General features: G+C 40.7%; 1 protein-coding gene across 1 annotated transcript in view; it reads right to left on the reverse strand.

Annotated features, from left to right (window-relative positions):
* The window catches only part of FUCA1 (alpha-L-fucosidase 1), a 28,130-nt gene extending 10,802 nt beyond the window's left edge, over positions 1 to 17,328 (reverse strand). Inside the window, exons 1-3 of the mRNA XM_044671334.1 lie at positions 17,096 to 17,328; positions 16,110 to 16,395; positions 2,123 to 2,257 (exon numbers count right to left, since the gene is read on the reverse strand). Of these exons, the coding sequence (XP_044527269.1) occupies positions 2,123 to 2,257; positions 16,110 to 16,395; positions 17,096 to 17,174 (500 nt within the window). The 5' untranslated portion in view covers positions 17,175 to 17,328. The remainder of the gene's footprint in view (positions 1 to 2,122; positions 2,258 to 16,109; positions 16,396 to 17,095) is intronic.
* Between the last annotated feature and the right edge of the window lie 2,247 nt (positions 17,329 to 19,575).

The following is a 19,575-nucleotide window of genomic DNA, read 5'->3' on the forward strand; positions in this document are numbered from 1 at the left end:
AAAGAGAAAATTCAAGAATAGGTTGGAAAAATGAGCAAACAATAAAAAAGAACCTGACCACAATGACAGTGAAGATCAAAACAAACTCAGAAAGACAACAAAATCAAATCTCCCTCATCTAAACCCTCAAGTTAAAATGTGCATTGGTCTCAGGTCCCAAAATAATTTCTATAACAGCTCAAAAAGAATGTTAAAATCAAGTAAGAGAGGTTGAGGGACAATTGGAAAAAGAAATGAGAGTGATTCAAGAAAATGATGAAAAAAGTCAACAGCTTGGTAAGGAAGCACAAAAAAAAATGAAAATAATTTCTTAAAAAACAGAATTAAAACATATGGTAAAAAGAGGCACAAAAATCTACCAAAGATAAGAATTTCTTAAAAAGCAGAACTGGCCAAAATGGGAAAAGATGCACAAAAATTCACTGAAGAGAATATAGTGATCCCTCACGTATCACGGGAGTTATATTCTAGAGACCCCTGCAATAGGTGAAAATCCATGAAATAGTGGCATTACTTTATTTTTAACATTTATTTAGTTTATATTTTATTTTATAAATATATATTTACTATTTTATACACACACACACACACACACACACACACACACACACATTTATTTATTTATTTTAAGGCTTTATAAACCCATCAGCACTCAGGATACAGAACACAGTGCTATGGTTGGCCACCTTTCATTTCATCAGCCGATAGTGTCCTGTGATAAGTGTAACTCTGTGATATAGAATTAGTTATATTTAAAAAAAAAACTCCGCCATACAGTGAAGCTGTGATAAATGAACCATGATATAGCAAGGGATGACTGTAAATCCTTAAAAGGCAGACTTGAGGGGCAGCTAAGTGGCTCAGTCAGGCCTGGAAATATGAGGTTCTGGGTTCAAATCTGACCTCTGACACTTCCTAGCTGTGTGACCGTGGGCAAATTACTTAACCCCAATTGCCTAGCCCCTACTACTCTTTTCTGCTTTGGGACTGATACTTAGTATCAATTCTAAGTCAGAATTGGCCAAAAGGAAAGAGATACAAAAGGTCACTGAGGAAAATAATTCTGCAAAAATTAGAACTGAGCAAGTGGATGCTAATAACTCTGGGACCTTAATAAACAATAAAACAAAATCAAAAGAATGAAAAAAAATTAAGAAAATGTGAAATATCTCATTGGAAAAAACATTTGACCTGGAAAATAAATCCAAGAGATAATTTAAGAGTTAGGAATCAGTTACAAATGGTGGTTGCTCTATTGTCTTCAGATCTCAGTCAAGAAACTAGGTAAGGCTGATCCCAAAAAAGATATTGACTTTCACTAAACTATTTCCCCATAGGTTTGAGTAAGGAGAAAATAGTAAAAGCTTCATGTCTTGAGGCTTTCAGGGACAGACGAAGGGTCAGGTTTTGGGCCACACGGCAGGGGAAGCTCAGTTTAAGGAGTTGAGTATATCCCTAAATAATAGCCAGGCACAGCTCCCAAAAGATGAAGGGTTTAATGATATGTGGGGAAAGGAAGAAAGGGAGATTTGACAAGGATAAAATAAGGTCAGCGGAGCCTTAACTGTTAGGTCCAAGCAGCCCCTACCCCCAGTGGGGAAAGGTGTCTTGGTTAACTAATTAGCTCTCTAACCTAATAGATAATCTTCTTCTATGGTCTAAATAACTAATTAGAGGTAACTATGAGGTTGATTGAAGGTCTATTTTGGCTAAAGCAAGGTTAGCAGCTCTCAAGAGCCCCAAGACCTGGGAACAGCAAACAGAGTGACCTGCTTACTTCAACCCCCAGGAATCAACTGCCCTTAACTGCCTTAAACTGCCCCCTCACCCAGAGTTCTAGGCTCCCCACCCCGGAATTCTCAGTTGAGGCTTGACCCACTTTCTTGCAAGTGGAATTATATTCTGCAATTTCTATGACACAATTCACCAGTCAACTGCCACCTGTAGCCTGTTCATCAAACTCACACAAGCAAAACTTAGTCATAATAATACTCAGTGACAATGAGACCATTCTGCAAATTCTTCTTAGTTACATGGGAAAGCCAAGGGTCATGGTGAGGACATTTGCAAGTGACTGAAAGCCAGCAAAGGGCAGGCCAGGGCTAATAAAAAACATACTTACTTCTCTCGAAGGAAAGGTCCCAATTCACCCACTAGATCTCGGTGGGGCCCTACATCCATAGAATTCCAGTTCCAAGATGTAGGACTGGGCCAGTTTGTATAGCCTTCATGATGCTTGGAGGTCAGGACCACATACCTGTGGAAATCAAAACCAGGTTGTTAATGCTTTCTTCCTGCTCAAATTCTCTTGCATTTATTCATCTGGGTCCATATTGCCTTGGTGAAATGTAAGTTCCTTGAAGACATGGGACTGTGTTTATCTTTATATTCCCAGGGTTTGGCACAAAGTAGGTGGTTAATAAATTAAGTTAAATGGTGCACAAAAGAAGAGGCCACCAGCAATTTGTGACCTTTTCTTTGGCCTTCATATTGTAGAAAACTTTGATCAAAATGCTGTTGGGGTTCCTTTAGAATCACAGAATCTTAGAGATAGAAGGCACCTTAGAGGGTATCTAACAGGACTGTGCTTGAAGGTCTCTAAGGAGAGGGAACCCAATATTTTTGTTGGCAAAGCTGCCACTTTTTGTCAACTCTCAGAGTTGAGAAAATTTTCTTTTTATCAAGTTCTAATGTGCCTCTCAACAATTCTTGCCTTCCAAAATGTTTGCCTCTATTTTCACTTTATTGTGGGTGTAAGGGGACCTGTTGCTTCCTTTAAGATCTCCAACAAAAGGTGGCCTTAAAAAGATCTGCAAGGGTTTGCTTGTGGGAGAGAGGAGATTCTGGGGCTCCTCAAACAGAAAACTTCCCTTCCTTTCACATTTCAGCCTCTTCCTCTCTTGTCTCACTGTGCAAGCCCCAAACAGTTTCACTTGGTGTCATCCCTCATGTCCTTATGTAGTTAAAGATTTAATTTCATCCCAGAGGACAGCAAGTCTGGGAATACTGATCTCCTAGACAAGATTACAAGAGGCAGGTGAGGCCCATAAAATAATTAGCATTCCTTCATTTTCAGAGAGAGTTAAGATAGCCACAACTGAATGCCAACCCACTTTTCTTACTACAGCCAGTTGGAATGTTCCTAGATCACCTTCTTTCCTGCACATTAATAAGGAGGGTTCCTGTCTTTATTGCTGTTGCTGGTCTTACTGAGGTGGTTAGTTTAACCCTCTTTGTTAATAGTTATACATGTCATTGTTAATAAATTGATTTTTCTTAGAGTATGTACCTCGTTTTACCTTTGGTGAATTTACTTGTGCCTGGATAGAACTGAATGTTCACCAGCTCTTCTTTTCCCCTACACTTGCCAGTTGTTACTTTTAATATTTTATATACCCTTGAAAAGACAGAGGTCTTGCTTGGGGGTGATAGTTAGTGTTTTTCTCAGTAGAAAAGAAAATATGGGAAGGCAATATGGTAAATAGGGAAGAATCCTGAAGTTTAAAGCTATTCATTCCGGGCTTGAGTGCCTCTATTTGTTTAACTTTGTACATGTTCCTTAACTTTATTTGGGTCCCAATTTCTTCATCTACAAAAAGAAAAGTTCTCTATAGCCCCTTTCATCTCTAAGAGAAGACTTTCTTCATCTACAAAAAGAAAAGTTCTCTATAGCCCCTTTCATCTCTAAGAGAAGACTACCAATCTGAATATAAGGAGGCAACAGAATCATGAGCTAGGATGAAAAATGATCTTTCTTGATTTTCTTTCCAAAGGATATAGGGTGGAAGATATTTGGAGAACCTAGTCTATTCCACTTATTCCACTAAATGAGAGGTTCTTAACCTAGGGCCTATGAACTTGATTTTTTAAAAATGATTGTTACAAGTGTATTTCAATAACTGGTTTACTTTGCAATCCTAGTTCATATATTTAAAAAATATTATTATGGGAAGAGGTTCCTAGGCTTTTCTAGACTGCCAAAGGTTCCAGGACACACATAAAAATAGGTCCAAAACCCCCTCTTCTAAACCTATGGGAGAATGACAACAGCTAACACTTATAAATGGGTTTAAGCTTTGCAAAGTACATATATGTATATATATATAAAATATATAAAATATATCTATCTTTGCATGAGTATTCATGATGTGGGCTGAAAAATGTCCTACAAACCCTGACAAGTAGCTATAAATAATCAAACCTTGCTGGCAATTTCCAAATCACTTACCAGAATGATAGCACTCCCTCAATGAATCTTCTCCCCATCCTCTCCCTACTTTCTTCTATCCACCACTCCCATAGTGTAATGTCTGCTACCCAGCCCTTGCCATACATGGAGTAGCACTCACTATGCAGCCCCTACTAGAGACTCCAAGAACCTTTGTCCTCTTGGGGAGGTGGCAACAGGAAAAGGGATGGTTTGGGTTCACGTTCCCCTCTCCATGTCAGACCTTTCCCAGATCAAGTAGAAGGTTGGAAGCTTTTCTGAGAATCCCACCAAATTTATAGAGGGGTTTAAGTCAGTGGGACTGCAGTTTGACTTGTCTTTGGCAGATTTACACTCCATTATTTCCTCCTCGAGTATCATAGGTGAAAAGCAGAGGATTTGGGAACTAATCCAGAAGGTAAGAGATGACACACCTGAAACTAATGAATTAATGAAACTAAAGACAGATTTCCTGTGGGGGCTGCAGCAATCTCAGATGCTGACCCCTGTTGGGATTATCAATCAGACCAAGGCAGGGAGAAAAGAGATCATATGATTAGGTGCCTGACTGAAGGTATGAAGCATGGAGTGAGGAAGCAAGTTCATTATGAGAAATTTAAGGAAATTACCCAGGATAGGGAAGAAAATCCAGCCTTATTTCAGAGCAGGCTCGTAGAAGTCATGAAAAGCACATAAATATTGAATCTGAAAGTCCAGAAGGCATGGCTGTCCTTAATATACATTTTATTGGACAGCTGGCCCAAGATACCACAGAAAACTACAAAAGTTGGACATAGGACCTCTGACCGTGTCCCCTCCCCCCCAGTCCCAACTGCTTGATGTGGCCTTTTAAAGTTTTTAACAACAGGAATCTGACAGAGGCTGAGGAGGAGCACTGTAAGGCTCAAGCCCATAACAAGGATCAGGCTCAGATGATTATAGCTGCCATCTCTATCAACCAAAAATGGAACCTCAGGGGGGGGCAGCTGGGTAGTTCAGTGGAGTGAGTCAGGCCTAGAGATGGGAGGTCCTAGGTTCAAATCCGGCCTCAGCCACTTCCCAGCTGTGTGACCCTGGGCAAGTCACTTGACCCCCATTGCCCACCTTTACCAATCTTCCATCTATAAGACAATACACCAAAGTACAAGGGTTTAAAAAAAAAATGGAACCTTAGGAGACTGGCTCATGCTTCAAATGTGGCAAGAAGGGCCAGTGGTCCAGAGACTGCTCACTAAAGCAAAAGCCTACTGGGCCCTGTCCCAGTTATGGACAGGATGACCACTAGAAATGAGACTGCCCAGGAGCTTGAGCCACAAACCAATTCTCCATCCTCCAGTATCCTGAGAATGTAATGGGGCCCAGGGTTCATTTGGACTGGCTCTCTCCCTCTCCCATCACCATGGCCAAACTCAGGGTTGAGATAGACATGGCAGGTAAGTGCATCATCTTTCCTATAGATACAGAAGCCACTTATTCTGTCCTACCTCAGGTCTCAAGTCCTTCTAGACCCTGCACACATCACTTAGTTGGAATTGATGGGCACCAGAAAAGATATTTAGAAACTCAGCCACTCCCTATCTCTTATTTCAGCACAGCTTTTTGGTAATCCTCTCCTGCTTGGTCCCCTTTGCTAGGAAGAGGCATTATGCTAAAAATAGGGACACATTTCAGCCTTGTTGGAAGTTCCTCCTGGGTTGGCACCTTCACACCCTTAGAGGATCCTTTAAATAGACCTCCACTCCCACATTCCCACCTCTGTATAGGAAGAGGTCAAGCTCCAAGTTTGGGACCCAGGAAGGGTATTCCATGCAGACCCTGCAATTGTCTGCCCGAAAGATCCTAGTGAGTGCATCTATAGGAAGCAATATCATAACATCCCAGAGGTGAAGGCAGGACTGTAACTTTTGGTAGACAAGTTTCTTCACCATGGGCTTCTGTATCCACTCACTTTCCCTGCAATATGCCCATCTTCCCTGTTAAAAAAAAAACAACAAGTGGGGAATATCAGATGGTACAGGATTTAAAGGCTGTAATTCCTATCTACCCTATTGTCTCTAACCTCTACCTGATACTAGCCCAGATTCCCAGGGACTCAGCTTGGTTTTCAACCTTAGACCTCAAGGATGGCTTTCTTTTTGTGTTTCTAGGACTGTCAGTTCATTTTTGCTTCTGAGTGGGCGTCACCACTTGGACTCCCTCCCACAAAAATATATTTGGACAGCCCTTCCCCCAAGGATTCAGGGATAGCCCTCATCTATTTGGCAATACCCTTAGTAAAAATTTAAGGGATTTTCATTTCAACATTAGTGTGGCCATCCAATATGTAGATGACATCCATATCTACAGCCCTGACTTTTTCTGGGAGAAAGAAGATACAGTCTCAGTAAAAAAAAAAAAAAAAAAAAAAAAAAAAAAAAAAAAAAAAAAAGTCCAGATTTCCCAACAGAAAGTCCAACATGTAGTCCATGAACTAACCTCCATCTTCCAATCCCTAACACATGAAAAAGCCTTTATCTCACAGGTAACCAGATAAGTAGGGAGGGCCCTAGGAATTAAATACCACCAGCACTCTGCCTGGCATTCTCAGTCATCAGGAAAAGTAGAGGAACATTACGGAAAGAAAATGAACCATACTCTCAAGAGAATTCCTACTAGCAGACTGTTTTCTTTCCTAGAATAATTATGCAGTACACTTGGTTCCCCCTCTTATTTGCAGTCCTTTAGACTGCTGGAATACGACAATGGACTCAATATGCCATTTTCTAGCTCTCTAAGACTGCAGCCCTGGGAGAGAACCTTACCAACTGTTGGGCAACCCATCATCCCTTTGGGACTCCCTTGAGCCTTTCTTCCCTTTGGGTACTTGTCGGTATTCCCTCATACCTCCTTTGCCTTCATTATTGCTTCTTTTTCTATTTGGTCCTTGCCTGTTTAATTGCTCTGTTAAATTTGTGGCCTCTCGGTTTTCCCAATTCTGGTTCCAGATGGTGGCTACTGAGCAACAAGTACTTCTCCAACCACTGGATGATGTTACTATTGTCTTCCATTCCCAGGAATCTTGTGTTGACCCCTATCCCACCAAGTAACATGGGACCCAGTACTTATCCTTTCCTGAGCCCTTATTCAGTAGGAAGTAGTCCCAAAAGACTGACCTTCACCGCTATCCTGGTTCTGGGCCCTGTGTTATTTGGAGTGGGGAATGATGTGGGCTGAAATGTCCCACAAACCCTGACAAGTAGCTGTAAACAATCAAAAGAACATGGGAACAATAACTAGTTGATTAGTATGGAGCCACCTTTCAGATATGACAAATGGTTTGCTTAGATTTGCTTAGATTTACAATTATGAGGAACTCCTGGTATCACGTACCAGTCACAGGGAACTAAGTTCAAACAATTGCTCAATTTCCACATTCCCTTCCTTAGAGTCTTCTCTAAGGAAAGAGCAAAATTTGACCAAAAGTTGCCCTGGGGTGTTTAACATATCATTAACCCTGCCCCAAAGTGAACCATGGGTAAAGTGATAGCAGCTCCTTGGAAACTGATAAGGCAACAACCATCCAAATGACCCCTTCTTTAGTAACTAATCAAGATAAAAAGCTTTCCTGAGAACCCTCACACACTTATCTATTTATCTTACCTTACTTACTTGCTTCTTTTCCTAGCCACTCTGTTACTACATTCTCTTGTAATATAGCTTGTTCCCTCAGCATGGAGTCAGTCTGGGCTATCAATTCTTTGAATGAGATCCTAATTCCCCTGCCCACATCACTATTACATGATATTTCTATTTTACAATACAGATGACAAAACTTGAGACACAAGGGCAAGACTTGACAAGGGACAGAGAGTTAAGTAAATAACAAGGACAAGATTGGAACCCAGGTTTTTCTGAGTCCATTTTTTTATAGTAGGCCATACTATTTCTCTGGAGGGAAGGTGAAAAGAGTAGAAAGATCTTTGGCATCCATTAGTGCCTGGATACAGATACCAGGCTTGCCTCTTACTTCCTCTGGAAGCTTGGCAAAGTTTTTAGCCTCTCTATAGGCCTCAGTTTGTTCATCTGTAAAATGACAAGGTTGGGATAATTAAGCCCTGAGGTTGCTTTTTCCATTTTTTATTTGTAGTCTAGACAAAGGACCAAAGGAAGCTAAGACACATCCCATCAAAAACATCATAAGCTTCCATTAAGTTAGCTTGCAGGTCACAAGCAGCTTCCCTACAATGTCACCAAAATAATTTTAACTGGTCTGAGAAATGCCAGGAACTTACACAAGTTCTAGCATGTTATGATGAGAACACGTGTAAGTTTCTATCTTACAAAGATCAGATAATTTTTTCAAGGATGTATAGTGTTCAGAAAAACACTAGATGGAAAATTAGGAGAAATGGGTTCCAATCCCATTCCTGAAAAGAGTAGGAGGAGGAAGGAGCAAGTAGAAGACCATAGGCCAGCCAGATAATATAACCTGGGTTCAAGTTCAGCCTTTCATATTTATAAACTGTGTGACTCTATCAAAGCCCTCATATCTCTCCCCTGGCTTCTCTGGCTTTCTTCAAGTTCTAGCTACAATTCTCCCTTCTATAGGAAGCCTTTTCAGATCCCTTTAATTCTGATACTTTCTGATTATTTCCTATTTGTCCTGTATATAGCTTAATTGTAAATACATAGTTGTTTGTACGCTATCTTCCTTATTATATTGTGAGCACACTAATAGAATGACTTAACCTTTTACATAAACACAGGCAAAATTCTAAGACTACAAATCTTAGACCATGTCATATTCAAGCTCTGGGAGCTGAGAGTCTCACCTTGATTGACAGGTGAAGACAGTTGGAAGAGCGGGATGTTCACGGAGGCCACGAGGACAGGAGGAAAGGCAGTTGGGCAGAGAGGATATAAATACTCTGGGCAGCCCCCTGACAGGGACCCTCTTGGACCCCTTGTCTTTTGGGATCTTGGCTTTGCTTTGGCTGAGTCTTGCCTAAACTCTTGCCTTGGACATTTGATCTTGAACATTGATTGACCTGTGGGTCAGACCGTGGATCTTCTGATTCTCTCTGAATCCCCTAGATATTTAGGTACCTAAACCATCTCTAGATATTTAGGTATCCCAGGGCCCAGGGAATCCGGGAAGTGGGTAGGAGAAGAAGAAGAAGAGGGTGATAAGGGTGGAATTTCCTGAAGGCTGTAGGACTGGCAAACAACTAGCAGTAAGAAGCTGAGAGAGATCATCAACATTTGTATCATCCAAACAGTTTGCTTACTCTGGTTTGGCTGTGGCCAGGCTGAGCCAGAGGAGGTGAAGAACAAACCAGCATTACTGAACAGCCTACAGTCCTGAGGGATTATTGTCATAGATTTAGTGGTAGGGTCACCTATTCCCCAACCCTTTCCTGATCATTCCTTTCCCTTGTTAAACAACATAGATAAAGTTATTAAGTACCTTCCTGGAGTAGTTATTCCATCACCACTCTGGGGAGGGAGCAACACAGTCAGATGAATGTTATCCAAGGCTGATAGAGCCCAATACTAATAATCAATCAACCCCAGGTGGGACCTGAAAGGGTTACCCATCCATTGACCTTTAGGGATCCTGCCTGGGCACTGTTATAAAGAAGGGCAGTTATTATAACATCCAGCTGGGTGGCAGGACTTGGGTGTCCCTGCACCAGCCATTAGGGGAACCAAACCAAAGCTTCCTCAGATTATATACAGATTGATAACAACTATAATAACTAACCTTAGTAATATTAGGAGCAGTATAGAGATTATCTCCTATATATTCTATAACAGTTTTTGGCATAGCCAGACTAAAGAACCTAGACAAAAAGGGAAAGAGCATTGAAACAACAAAAGAAAATGGGTCTAGCTAGAGCAACATTCATCTTAACCACCATCTCAATGTTCGTGTGTGTACTCCTTTACCCAAGGAGTGATTAGGTTATGGTTCTATATAATTCCGGATTACTTTATGAAAAATTTGACAATTTATGACACTTACAAGTACTTGACAATAAAAATGGCAGAGTTTATATCCTACTTACCAGCAATAGTAGTGTCTCTAGTAATAGTAATCCAAGGATTGATGGCATTAAAAAAACTAACTAACCTAATTTTTGGCAAAGGCAAGAATAACAATGGGGATAAGATCACACTGATGAAAGAACAAATGAGACTGATGATTGAAATAAATAACAAGATCAAACTAGGTCAGGCTCTAGATTGACCATACCATCATGCAACTAGAGATCATTGAAAGCACATACAAGCCAAAGACAAAACAGATTCCCAAAGCAAATATGGTAGATGCTGGTACACAGAATGAATTTGAAATACATGAAGCTACACAGAGAGTGGAGCAATGGCACCTGCCACCATGTCTTTGTTCCCAATAATCGATCAAACTCAATTTAGAGCAGATGGGGAAGCTGTGAACATGAAAACATACAAAACATTCACGGCACAAGATCTAGAAGTCTTAAAGGGGAGGTTCCCCAAGTTCTTCCTGTCCCCCTACAAAGCAGCAAAAGAATTAAAATGCACATTCAGTCTTTTCAACCCCTCATACTCTGATGTGGAATTTATACTCAATGAATTTTTCACACCAAGTGAAAAGGCTAGATTTATCGAGGAAACAAGAACTAATAGGGATTTAATGGATTGGCCACGAGATCATGCAGACATAGACTTGAGTTCACCAGCAAAAATGAGAGAATTAATTAAATGCAGGACAGACTTGTTAGAGGCAGTTAAGATACATGGGAAGAGACCAAATGGGTGGAACAAGTATGAAAGGACAAGGCAAGCTGAGGACAAACACCCAAGTTTGTTCCTAGACAGACTAATAGAAAATTCAGAAAATCTCCTGGGATTCAACAGAGACCAGGCAGATGAAGCTTTACCCCATATAAAGCGGCAGTTTATCAAGGGAACTAGTGTGCCAATTCAAGTATACTTTAGGCAGAGTTGTCCACAATTGGAAGAATTATCCCAGGAATTAAGGAAATAAGGAAACATGCCACATATATCTATGAATCGAAGCAAAAAGAACAACAGATTGGACATGAGCTGGACTCAGAGAAAGACAGGACAATTCAAGATTTAAAGAGGGAATTGAAGGAAGCAAAGAAAGAACAAGACAGAAGAGTTCAAAAATTATGCTTTGCAAATCGCTAAAATTAGGGAATATAGACCAAAAAATACCTATTACAATCAAAAGAAATCAAATAATTCAGTTCCTAAGTGTTTTCTATGTTCTAGACTAGGTCACCTAATTAAGCAATGTAGATTTAGAAAACAAATTGATTTTAATAAGGATAGAACTGATAATTACAAGAAAACATACATCAACAGCAAATAGGCAGGCAAACCTCAAAAAATCACAGGCTTGCTGCCAACATGATTGTAAAAACTCAGATAAACCATCTCTAGATGAAATGGAAAATTTTTTGAAAATGGGAGCAAGGCCTAGGAATTCAGCATGAAGTTTAACCTTTAATACACACCAATCAGGGGAAAATGCAAATAGAGAGAGCAAACAGCTCAAAGGAAAGAATGAGGCTCAAATATTAATGCTAGACATTAATGAGGGAAATCAATACACCACATTAGAGAAAAGACAAAAGTCCACTGCTGAGTTAGAGATGGAAAATGAATTGAGAGAATTGCATAGAGATATTTATGGGGTCAATTCTTCTCTTGTGGAAAGCACTGAATTTTCACAGACTTCAAAGGAAGAAGTGAAAGAAATTGACAAGAGCCTAGTTGTAAGTGATTATACTTTAAACTAGCTGGTCATAGTAACATTGTTGCAAATCGCCAATAGATAGCTAGGTTGGACAATGTGAGAAGCTCAGGGGAAAGACTTGGTAACATTGCCAAACCAGAGAGAAGTGCTTTGCCAGGGGGAAAGAAGTAACTTTACTTAGTTTGACACCAGATACTAAAATGGAGGATGAGAGGGAAACACTGTTTCAGACTCAAGATGCTCAGAGAGCATCCTAACAACACCAAGAGGGATATATTTCTGCCTAAATCCCCGAGGCTAGGAGTTTCAAGCCTAGAAATAATGTAGCGAGTCCCTTAGTTTCAAAGCTGCCAACAAGAGAAAAACTTGAAAAAATGGAGGACATTTTAAATCCAAGGCTGAGAGGGACAAGCGTGATAACAGACACCTATAACTTAAAAAATACCCCCCCACACACATGGCTGAGACCTCAAGTCCTGGTGAAAGGGAAGGAAAACAGACCTAGTCCTTTCCCTGGAACCATGGAAGGAGACTTACAAAGCCCTGGGGTAGAGGGAGAAGCTGATAGAACTCAAACAGTATTCCAAGAGAAGCCATTTTGTACTCTAGGCATAGAAGCCAAATGGCAAGGGGGAGGGGCAGAATGGGACATCAAGCAGGAAGTGCACATGGAGGCATCCATTTTACAGGAAGTAGATTTATCACCAGGCTACAGTATATCTCCTAATAGAAAGGTATAGAATTCTGAAACATGACTGCACAGTAAAAAAAAAAAATTTTTTTAAAGAAAAGAAAATGATTCCTTATTGAGAGATTAGATGAATTGCAAAAGTTATCTTTAATATAGCAAAGAGTTCCACTTGACTTTAGCCTACATGATTATCAACCTGGAGATAAAGTCTATATCAGAAATTTCACAAGATCAGTGTTAGAACCAAAATGGTGTGGACCATTTGGCTTGCCATTTGGCTTCTATGCCTAGAGTACAAAATGGCTTCTCTTGGAATACTGTTTGAGTTCTATCAGCTTCTCCCTCTACTTTGTAAGTCTCTTTCCATGGTTCCAGGGAAAGGACTAGGTCTGTTTTCCTTCCCTTTCACCAGGACTTGAGGTCTCAGCCATGTGTGTGTGGGGGTATTTTTTAAGTTATAGGTGAAATAATCTTAGTTACACCTACATCTGTAAAAATCAAGGGAAAAAATTCCTGGTATCACTATTGGCACTTAAAATCCTTAATGAAGGCAAGACCTTATCCAAATATTTAGCCTCAAATGCAACAAACAGAATCTCATCCAAACATTCAGCCTCAAATGCAACAAACACAAGAAATGGAATCTGATACAGAGATAGAGCCTCAAAGCAAAAGATCACACTCAGAAATAAAGCCTCAAACAGAAAGACACCAAGACACAGATGCAGACACAAATGAAACACAAGAAATAGATCACTGTCAAGAACAAGACACTCAAATCATTGATTTAGATCACACAAACACCTCATTCACAAATGAAGATCAATAGTTAAACCTATCAGAAATCAGCAGTGGTGAAGAAGAAAACTGAACATTAGACTAAACATTACATACATTACATCAAAGACAAGTGCAAACACAAAAATCTCATAAAAAGAAATTTTGTGGCAACACAAAATTTAACATAACACTACACAGTCACACATTGGTTCCTGATCCAGGGATTCTTCAATCAAGTCGACAACGGACAAGATGGGTATCCACTTTGTCAGTGGGTAAGCTGTCTAGCCCCACCTCTATAGGAGGGGTTCTTAATCTGGATTTTAAAAAATGGTCCCCGGATTAAAACAAAAGATTATATTATTCTAATATAATTAGTTTCCTTCATAATCCTATGGACTTTATGTTTAAATACATTTTGAAAAAGGATCTATATGCATTACCGATTGCCAAAAAGATCCATGACATAAAAACTTTTAAGAATCCTGCCTAGTGGATTCTTTTTTATCTTTACTATAACCAGCCTTTGCTCAAAATATTCCAGGGAGGTGGAATCCACCATTCCTTGGGACAGTCTATTTTAAATCTGCACTGTTTATAAATCAATAGGAAATTATTTTCCTGATGTTAAGCATAAACTGACTTCCCTGACCTTCTATCCTTGGCCTTCTAAACAAGTCTAATCCACATTCTGATGTGGATGGGTGTTATCACAATTTTTGAACAAAGCCATCAAATTGTCAGTCTGCCTCAATGGCTTCCCTTCTCCAGGATAAATTTGTCCAATTCAATTTCTTCAACTACAACAAATGGTATGGGCTCAAGGCCCTGTGTTGTCCTGGCTGCCCTTTTGGGCACTCTCCAGTTTATGTCCAATGTGAACTGTGAACTTTACAAAAACCTTTAAGTAGGTTCTATAATTATACCCATTTACCAAACAGGGAACCAGATTTCAGAGGTTAAAGAACCTGCTGGTTTTGTGACCTTGGCTAAGCAACTTCTCTGACAGTCAAAAAGCATTTATTAAGCAGGATAAAATGGAGATAATCTCAGAGGGAAGGTGCTATTACATCATTAAGGGGGAATCAGGAAAGGCTACTCAGGTTACTTATGGATCACCTGGTGGGCTTGGTCTAGGTAAGCCCCCAACACCCCCCATTGTTCTCAGGACTCTAGATGTCAAAGATGTCCACAGAATCATCTTCTGCCCCTGGAAGTCATTTGCCCAGTTTCCTTTGGCTCATTTCTCTTGTGCAGAAGTGAAAAGCTCCAATCCTTCTTTGTTAAAGGACCATAGGAAGAACTAAGCTAAGAAGGGGAAGTGAATCAAGGTAGAGATAGAGAAGTGTCCAGAGTGGCCAAAAAAAAGAACTCTGATGGAAGAAGGGGAAGGAAGAGAATCCAGGAGGAAAATGAAACCAATAGTCTAGTGAGGCCAGTTTCCAAAGTCCTTTAGGTTCATTACTTAACTTGATCTCTTAAAATAATCCTACGAGGTTGGTATGTTTTTGAGGTCTCACTCCTGAAGTGTGGGAGAATGCTTTATTTTTGTTTCCTCATTGGTAAAATAAGGAGGTAGGTCTGCATAACCTTTAAGGATATCTAGGAACTGATCTCCTCAAGCTCTGGATCTATGAAGAGAAAACTTGATGTTAAGGGGCAGACTCCTCATACTGGGAGTCATCCTCCAGCCCTCTTTATTTTGGATCTAGGGTTTTTTGTTTTTTTAAAATATCCCCAGATTATGTCCTAAGTAGATGTTGGGTAAATAATCAGAGGCAGCCAAGTACAGAGGAAGGAACACCAAAGAACACTGAAGACCAACTTTAGAATCTTGGCTGTTTCCTAGCCCTGTCAAGGATTCCTTGCTACATTCCATTCACTAAGCCTTAGATGCCTTATCTGTTGAATAGTGCAATAATGCATCTCTAAAGGGGTGTTATGGTGAAAAGTCCATTTTATAAATATAAGTTCTCTTTTTAATGCCTCATTCTGAGGGAGGATTACTTAAATGATTGTTGTTGTTCTGTCACATCTAGCTCTTCACGACCCCATTTAGGGTCTTCTTGGCAAAGATACTGGAGTAGTTTATCATTTCCTTCTCCAGCTCAGGTCAGGAAACAGGATAAAACGACTTTCCCAGGGTCACAGCTAGTAAGTGCCTGAAGCCAACTTGAACTTAATGAGTCTTTCTGACTTTGGGGTCTGCAACAAATTGCTGCCTCTTTTAAATCACAGTAAACCTTAAATGAAAGCATATTGTTACCAAAACAACAGAATGCTGGTTGCTACCCAAGCAATGCTTTGCTCTATCCAAAAACAGTGGATAGAGTCCTGGATTTAGGAGTCAGAATGAGTTTCTAGTCCTCTGTGGGCCAATCAACAAACATCTACTAAGTACTTACTAAGTCTAAGATACCGAGCCAAGAGCTGAGGAGACAAAATAAAGGACAAGTCACTTATGTCCCTGGGCCTCAGTATAGTTATCTGAAAATGGGGATAAGAAAATATTGAAATATTTGTATAGCGTTATATATAAACCATTGCTAAAGAAGAGGCTGAATCTGATTGGGCTCTCTACCCTGAGGCCAAGTCTCTCTGCCTCAGCGGGCTTCCCTTCCTCCTCTACAAACTGAAGGCAGGCCAAGTCATACTGGGTTGGGCTCCCCACCCAGTCTCACCTGGCCCCAGCCGCCTGGAAGAGCTCGGCCCACTGACTTGGATCGAAGAACCTCGCCCTGAACTGGGGACCGAAGTCAGCGTAGGAGAAGCCCGGGGGGTAGTAATTGTGCATGAAGATTTCGTAGTCAGCATAGTGGGCGCCCTGCCAGTTCCACCAAAACCACTCGCTGCCCCAGGCCGGCACCGAGTACACGCCCCAGTGCAAGAATATGCCGAACTTGGCCTCGTCGAACCAGGAGGGTAAGGGGCGCGAGTCCAGGCTTTTCCAGTCCGGGGTGTAGCGCGCTGAGGCCGAGGCGGCCAGCAGGATAAGCAGGAGCGGCTGAGCGGGCGAAGCCCACAGAGCCGCCATCGAGGCCACCGTAGTTTCCCCTCCGAGAGATCTCTCCACGACTGCGCGGGGGATCCCCCAGGATCCCTTCGTAAGGCATAGTCTAGCTCGCGGGCCCCGCCTCCCTAACGCGCAGATTGGTCGTAGAGAAATACGGGGCGGGACTTATCTTGCCTCCTAAACTTTTCTCTCTGGAGTCCTGCGAGAGAAATCGAGACCAAATGTCTGAGGATTAGGAAGCTAGCGAGGCGGGGTAGTGGTGGTGGTGATAATAATGGGCAGAGCCCGGAGTTAAGAGAGAGGTCTGAGTTCGAATTCGAAGACCCTTTACTTGTCTAAGCCCGTTTTCTCATGTGCAAACTGGAGGCCGACCCGTCCCTTTCTCTGGGGTGCGTCTGTGCCTGGTTTCACCTGGCGCCCGACGCCCTGAAGAAATTTGTCCACTGCTTAGGTTCGGAGGACCTGGCCGCAAACTGGGGCCCAGGTCTGCATAGGAGAAGCCGGATGCGCGGTTGTAGCGCAGAAAGGCTTTCCACCTGGATCCTGTGCCATCCACTAGCGGCCGCACTCCCAGAGCACAAGCCCAAGCGCACTTTGTCTCGTGGAAGCAGGACAGCGGCCGCGCGTCCAGGCTCTCCCAAGAAAGGCTGAAGCGCGCTGAGCCTGAGACCGACGAACTCAGCAGGAGCAGAGGCAGCAGCAGGGGACAGAGCTGAGCCATGGAGAACATCATAACTACCACTGCGGTGGTAGCTACCTAACGGGTCAGAGCAAGGGCCTAATGCGCAGACGCAGTCCTAGCTTGCTTGCGGGCTCCGCCCCCTTTTGATTGGTCCATGATCTAGTCTAGATACAACCTCTTAATCAACTGCCTCACCGCTTCTCTCTCCACTAATTGGCCAACGAGATGTAGCCTTTTCATGAGCACCAGTCTTAGCCCATAAAATCAGTCCCATCTCGGTTGGGGGTGGATTCTTTCCATCTCACTTCTCAATTGTTACCAGCGTGGGGGTACTGGAGCAAACTTCTGAATAAAGATGAATATAATATACAGTTGAGGGTGGATTGTTAATAGTAAAAAGTAGACTGTTAGGGATTGATGAATTCCATTTTGGTACTAATTTCACTTATGTTCTATATAGCCATAGCAATTGCTTGAAGATCAGCTCACACCCTGTTTCAGTGTTTTCTTCCATCTCCTAAATAATACAGAAAGGCTTAATTTTTGCATGATACTTTATCCCTATATATTCCCATTCAATTTTTCTCCAGAGGTTTGTCATCTTGAACTTTTCTAAAGTTTTATTTGCCTCCTTAACTTCTTGTTTATTTTTTTTGACTGGATTTATCTAGTTCTGAGAGGTGAAGGTTGAAGTCCCCCTACTAGTATAGTTTTACTGTCTATTTCCTCCTGCAACTCCTGTAATTTTTCCTTTAGGAATTTGTATGTTTCATCATTTGGTGCATATATGTTTAGTATTGATATTGCAAGGAACTTTAACAACTGGAGGATGCCCACTCCCATTCCTTATCTTGTTCCACTGTGATGAATGGTCCCCTTTAATCTACTGTGAACATTTAATAAGGACACATTCCTTCTATATCTTCTATAACTAGTGATATGCAACCTTCTTTAGTAGCTTTGTACTTGATATCTTCTTTTATGTCTAGATCATGTAGCCATTTTGATCTTCTTTTAATGAATGGTATAAGATATTGGTCTATACCTCATTTCCAGCAAATTCCTTTCTAGTTCCAACAATTTTTACCAAATAGTGATTTGGTTTTTTTTTTTTTATCCTAAAAACCTAGATCTATGCTTTTGTCAAGTACAAAGTTACTATACTCTTTTACTACTGTATGTCTGTCCTGTTCTACTGATTGACTTTTCCATTTCTTAGACAGTACTAGATTTGATAATTACTGTTTTATAAGACAACTTAAAATCTGGTATTGCTAGACCGCCTTCCTTTATGTTTTTAATTAATTCTTTTGATATTTTTGATCCTTTGTTCTTCTAAATAAATTTTGTTTTTTTTTCTGGCTTCATAAAATATTTTTTTTTGGTAATTTATTGGGATGTCACTGAATAAGTAGATTGGGTAGCATTGTCATTTTAATTATATTAGCTCTGTCCATCCATAAAAATGAATATTTCTCCAATTATTTAGATCCAACTTTATTTGTGTAAAAAATGTTTTATAATTTTATTCATGTAGTTCCTAGGTTTGTTTTGGCAGGTATACTCCCAGGTATTTTATTTTTATCTTTGGTTATTTCAAATGGAATATTTCTATCTTTTCTAGCAGAACTTTGTTAGTAATATATAAAAAATACTTGTGATTTATGTAGGTTTGTTTTCTTTCCTGATACTTTGCTAAAATTATTGATTGCTTTAACTAACTTTTTAGTTGAATCTCTGGGATTAGAAAGTCTTCGCAGTGCATGTTTAGCATCACCTACTGTTTATTCGATCTATGGCTTAATTAATCCTAATACTACCATGATAGACAAGGGAAGGGAGGATTCTACCTATGGCCTCTGAGAGATAGGGTTCAGACATAAGATTTTTTGCTTTAAAATTAAAAGATTGTTTTGAGGTACCAAATGGGGGATCAGATTAATATTAACTTTTGTAGTACAGAGAGGGGGGACATAGCAGTTTTACAGGCTTTGGCTGAGTTCTGATGTCAGTTAGGAGTTTTAGAATCTTGGAAGAAAGTTTCAGTTGAACCTGGGACCTCGTGGAGAGAGCCAGGGTCAGCTGGGCTGCTTTTCTCCTGCTTGAGATTGAAACCTAGCCTAGCTTTGGAGTGTTTTTTGAGATTTGTTAATTTATATAAACCCTTTTGAATCTCCATATCCTACCTCATTTCCCTACCTTCCTTCCCTTACCTAAGTGTCTGATAGGAGTGAATAAGGAGAGTGAGTGAATCAGAGAGTTAGTTCAAGTCTGTGAAGTCTGCCAGTACTTTATCTAGAGAGGGGTTGTAGCCATCATCTTAATCCCTTTTGATTTCAATATCACCTTTAGAGTTGAGTCAGGGCAGGACCTTGCTCAAACCTCCATTCCTGCTTCCCTTCCCCCACCTGAGGTTTCTTTAAACAACTGTTAGGGATTCCTTTAGTCCTTT

The sequence above is a fragment of the Gracilinanus agilis genome, chromosome 3 (assembly GCF_016433145.1).
Source record: "Gracilinanus agilis isolate LMUSP501 chromosome 3, AgileGrace, whole genome shotgun sequence".
Taxonomy (NCBI): Eukaryota; Metazoa; Chordata; class Mammalia; order Didelphimorphia; family Didelphidae; genus Gracilinanus; species Gracilinanus agilis.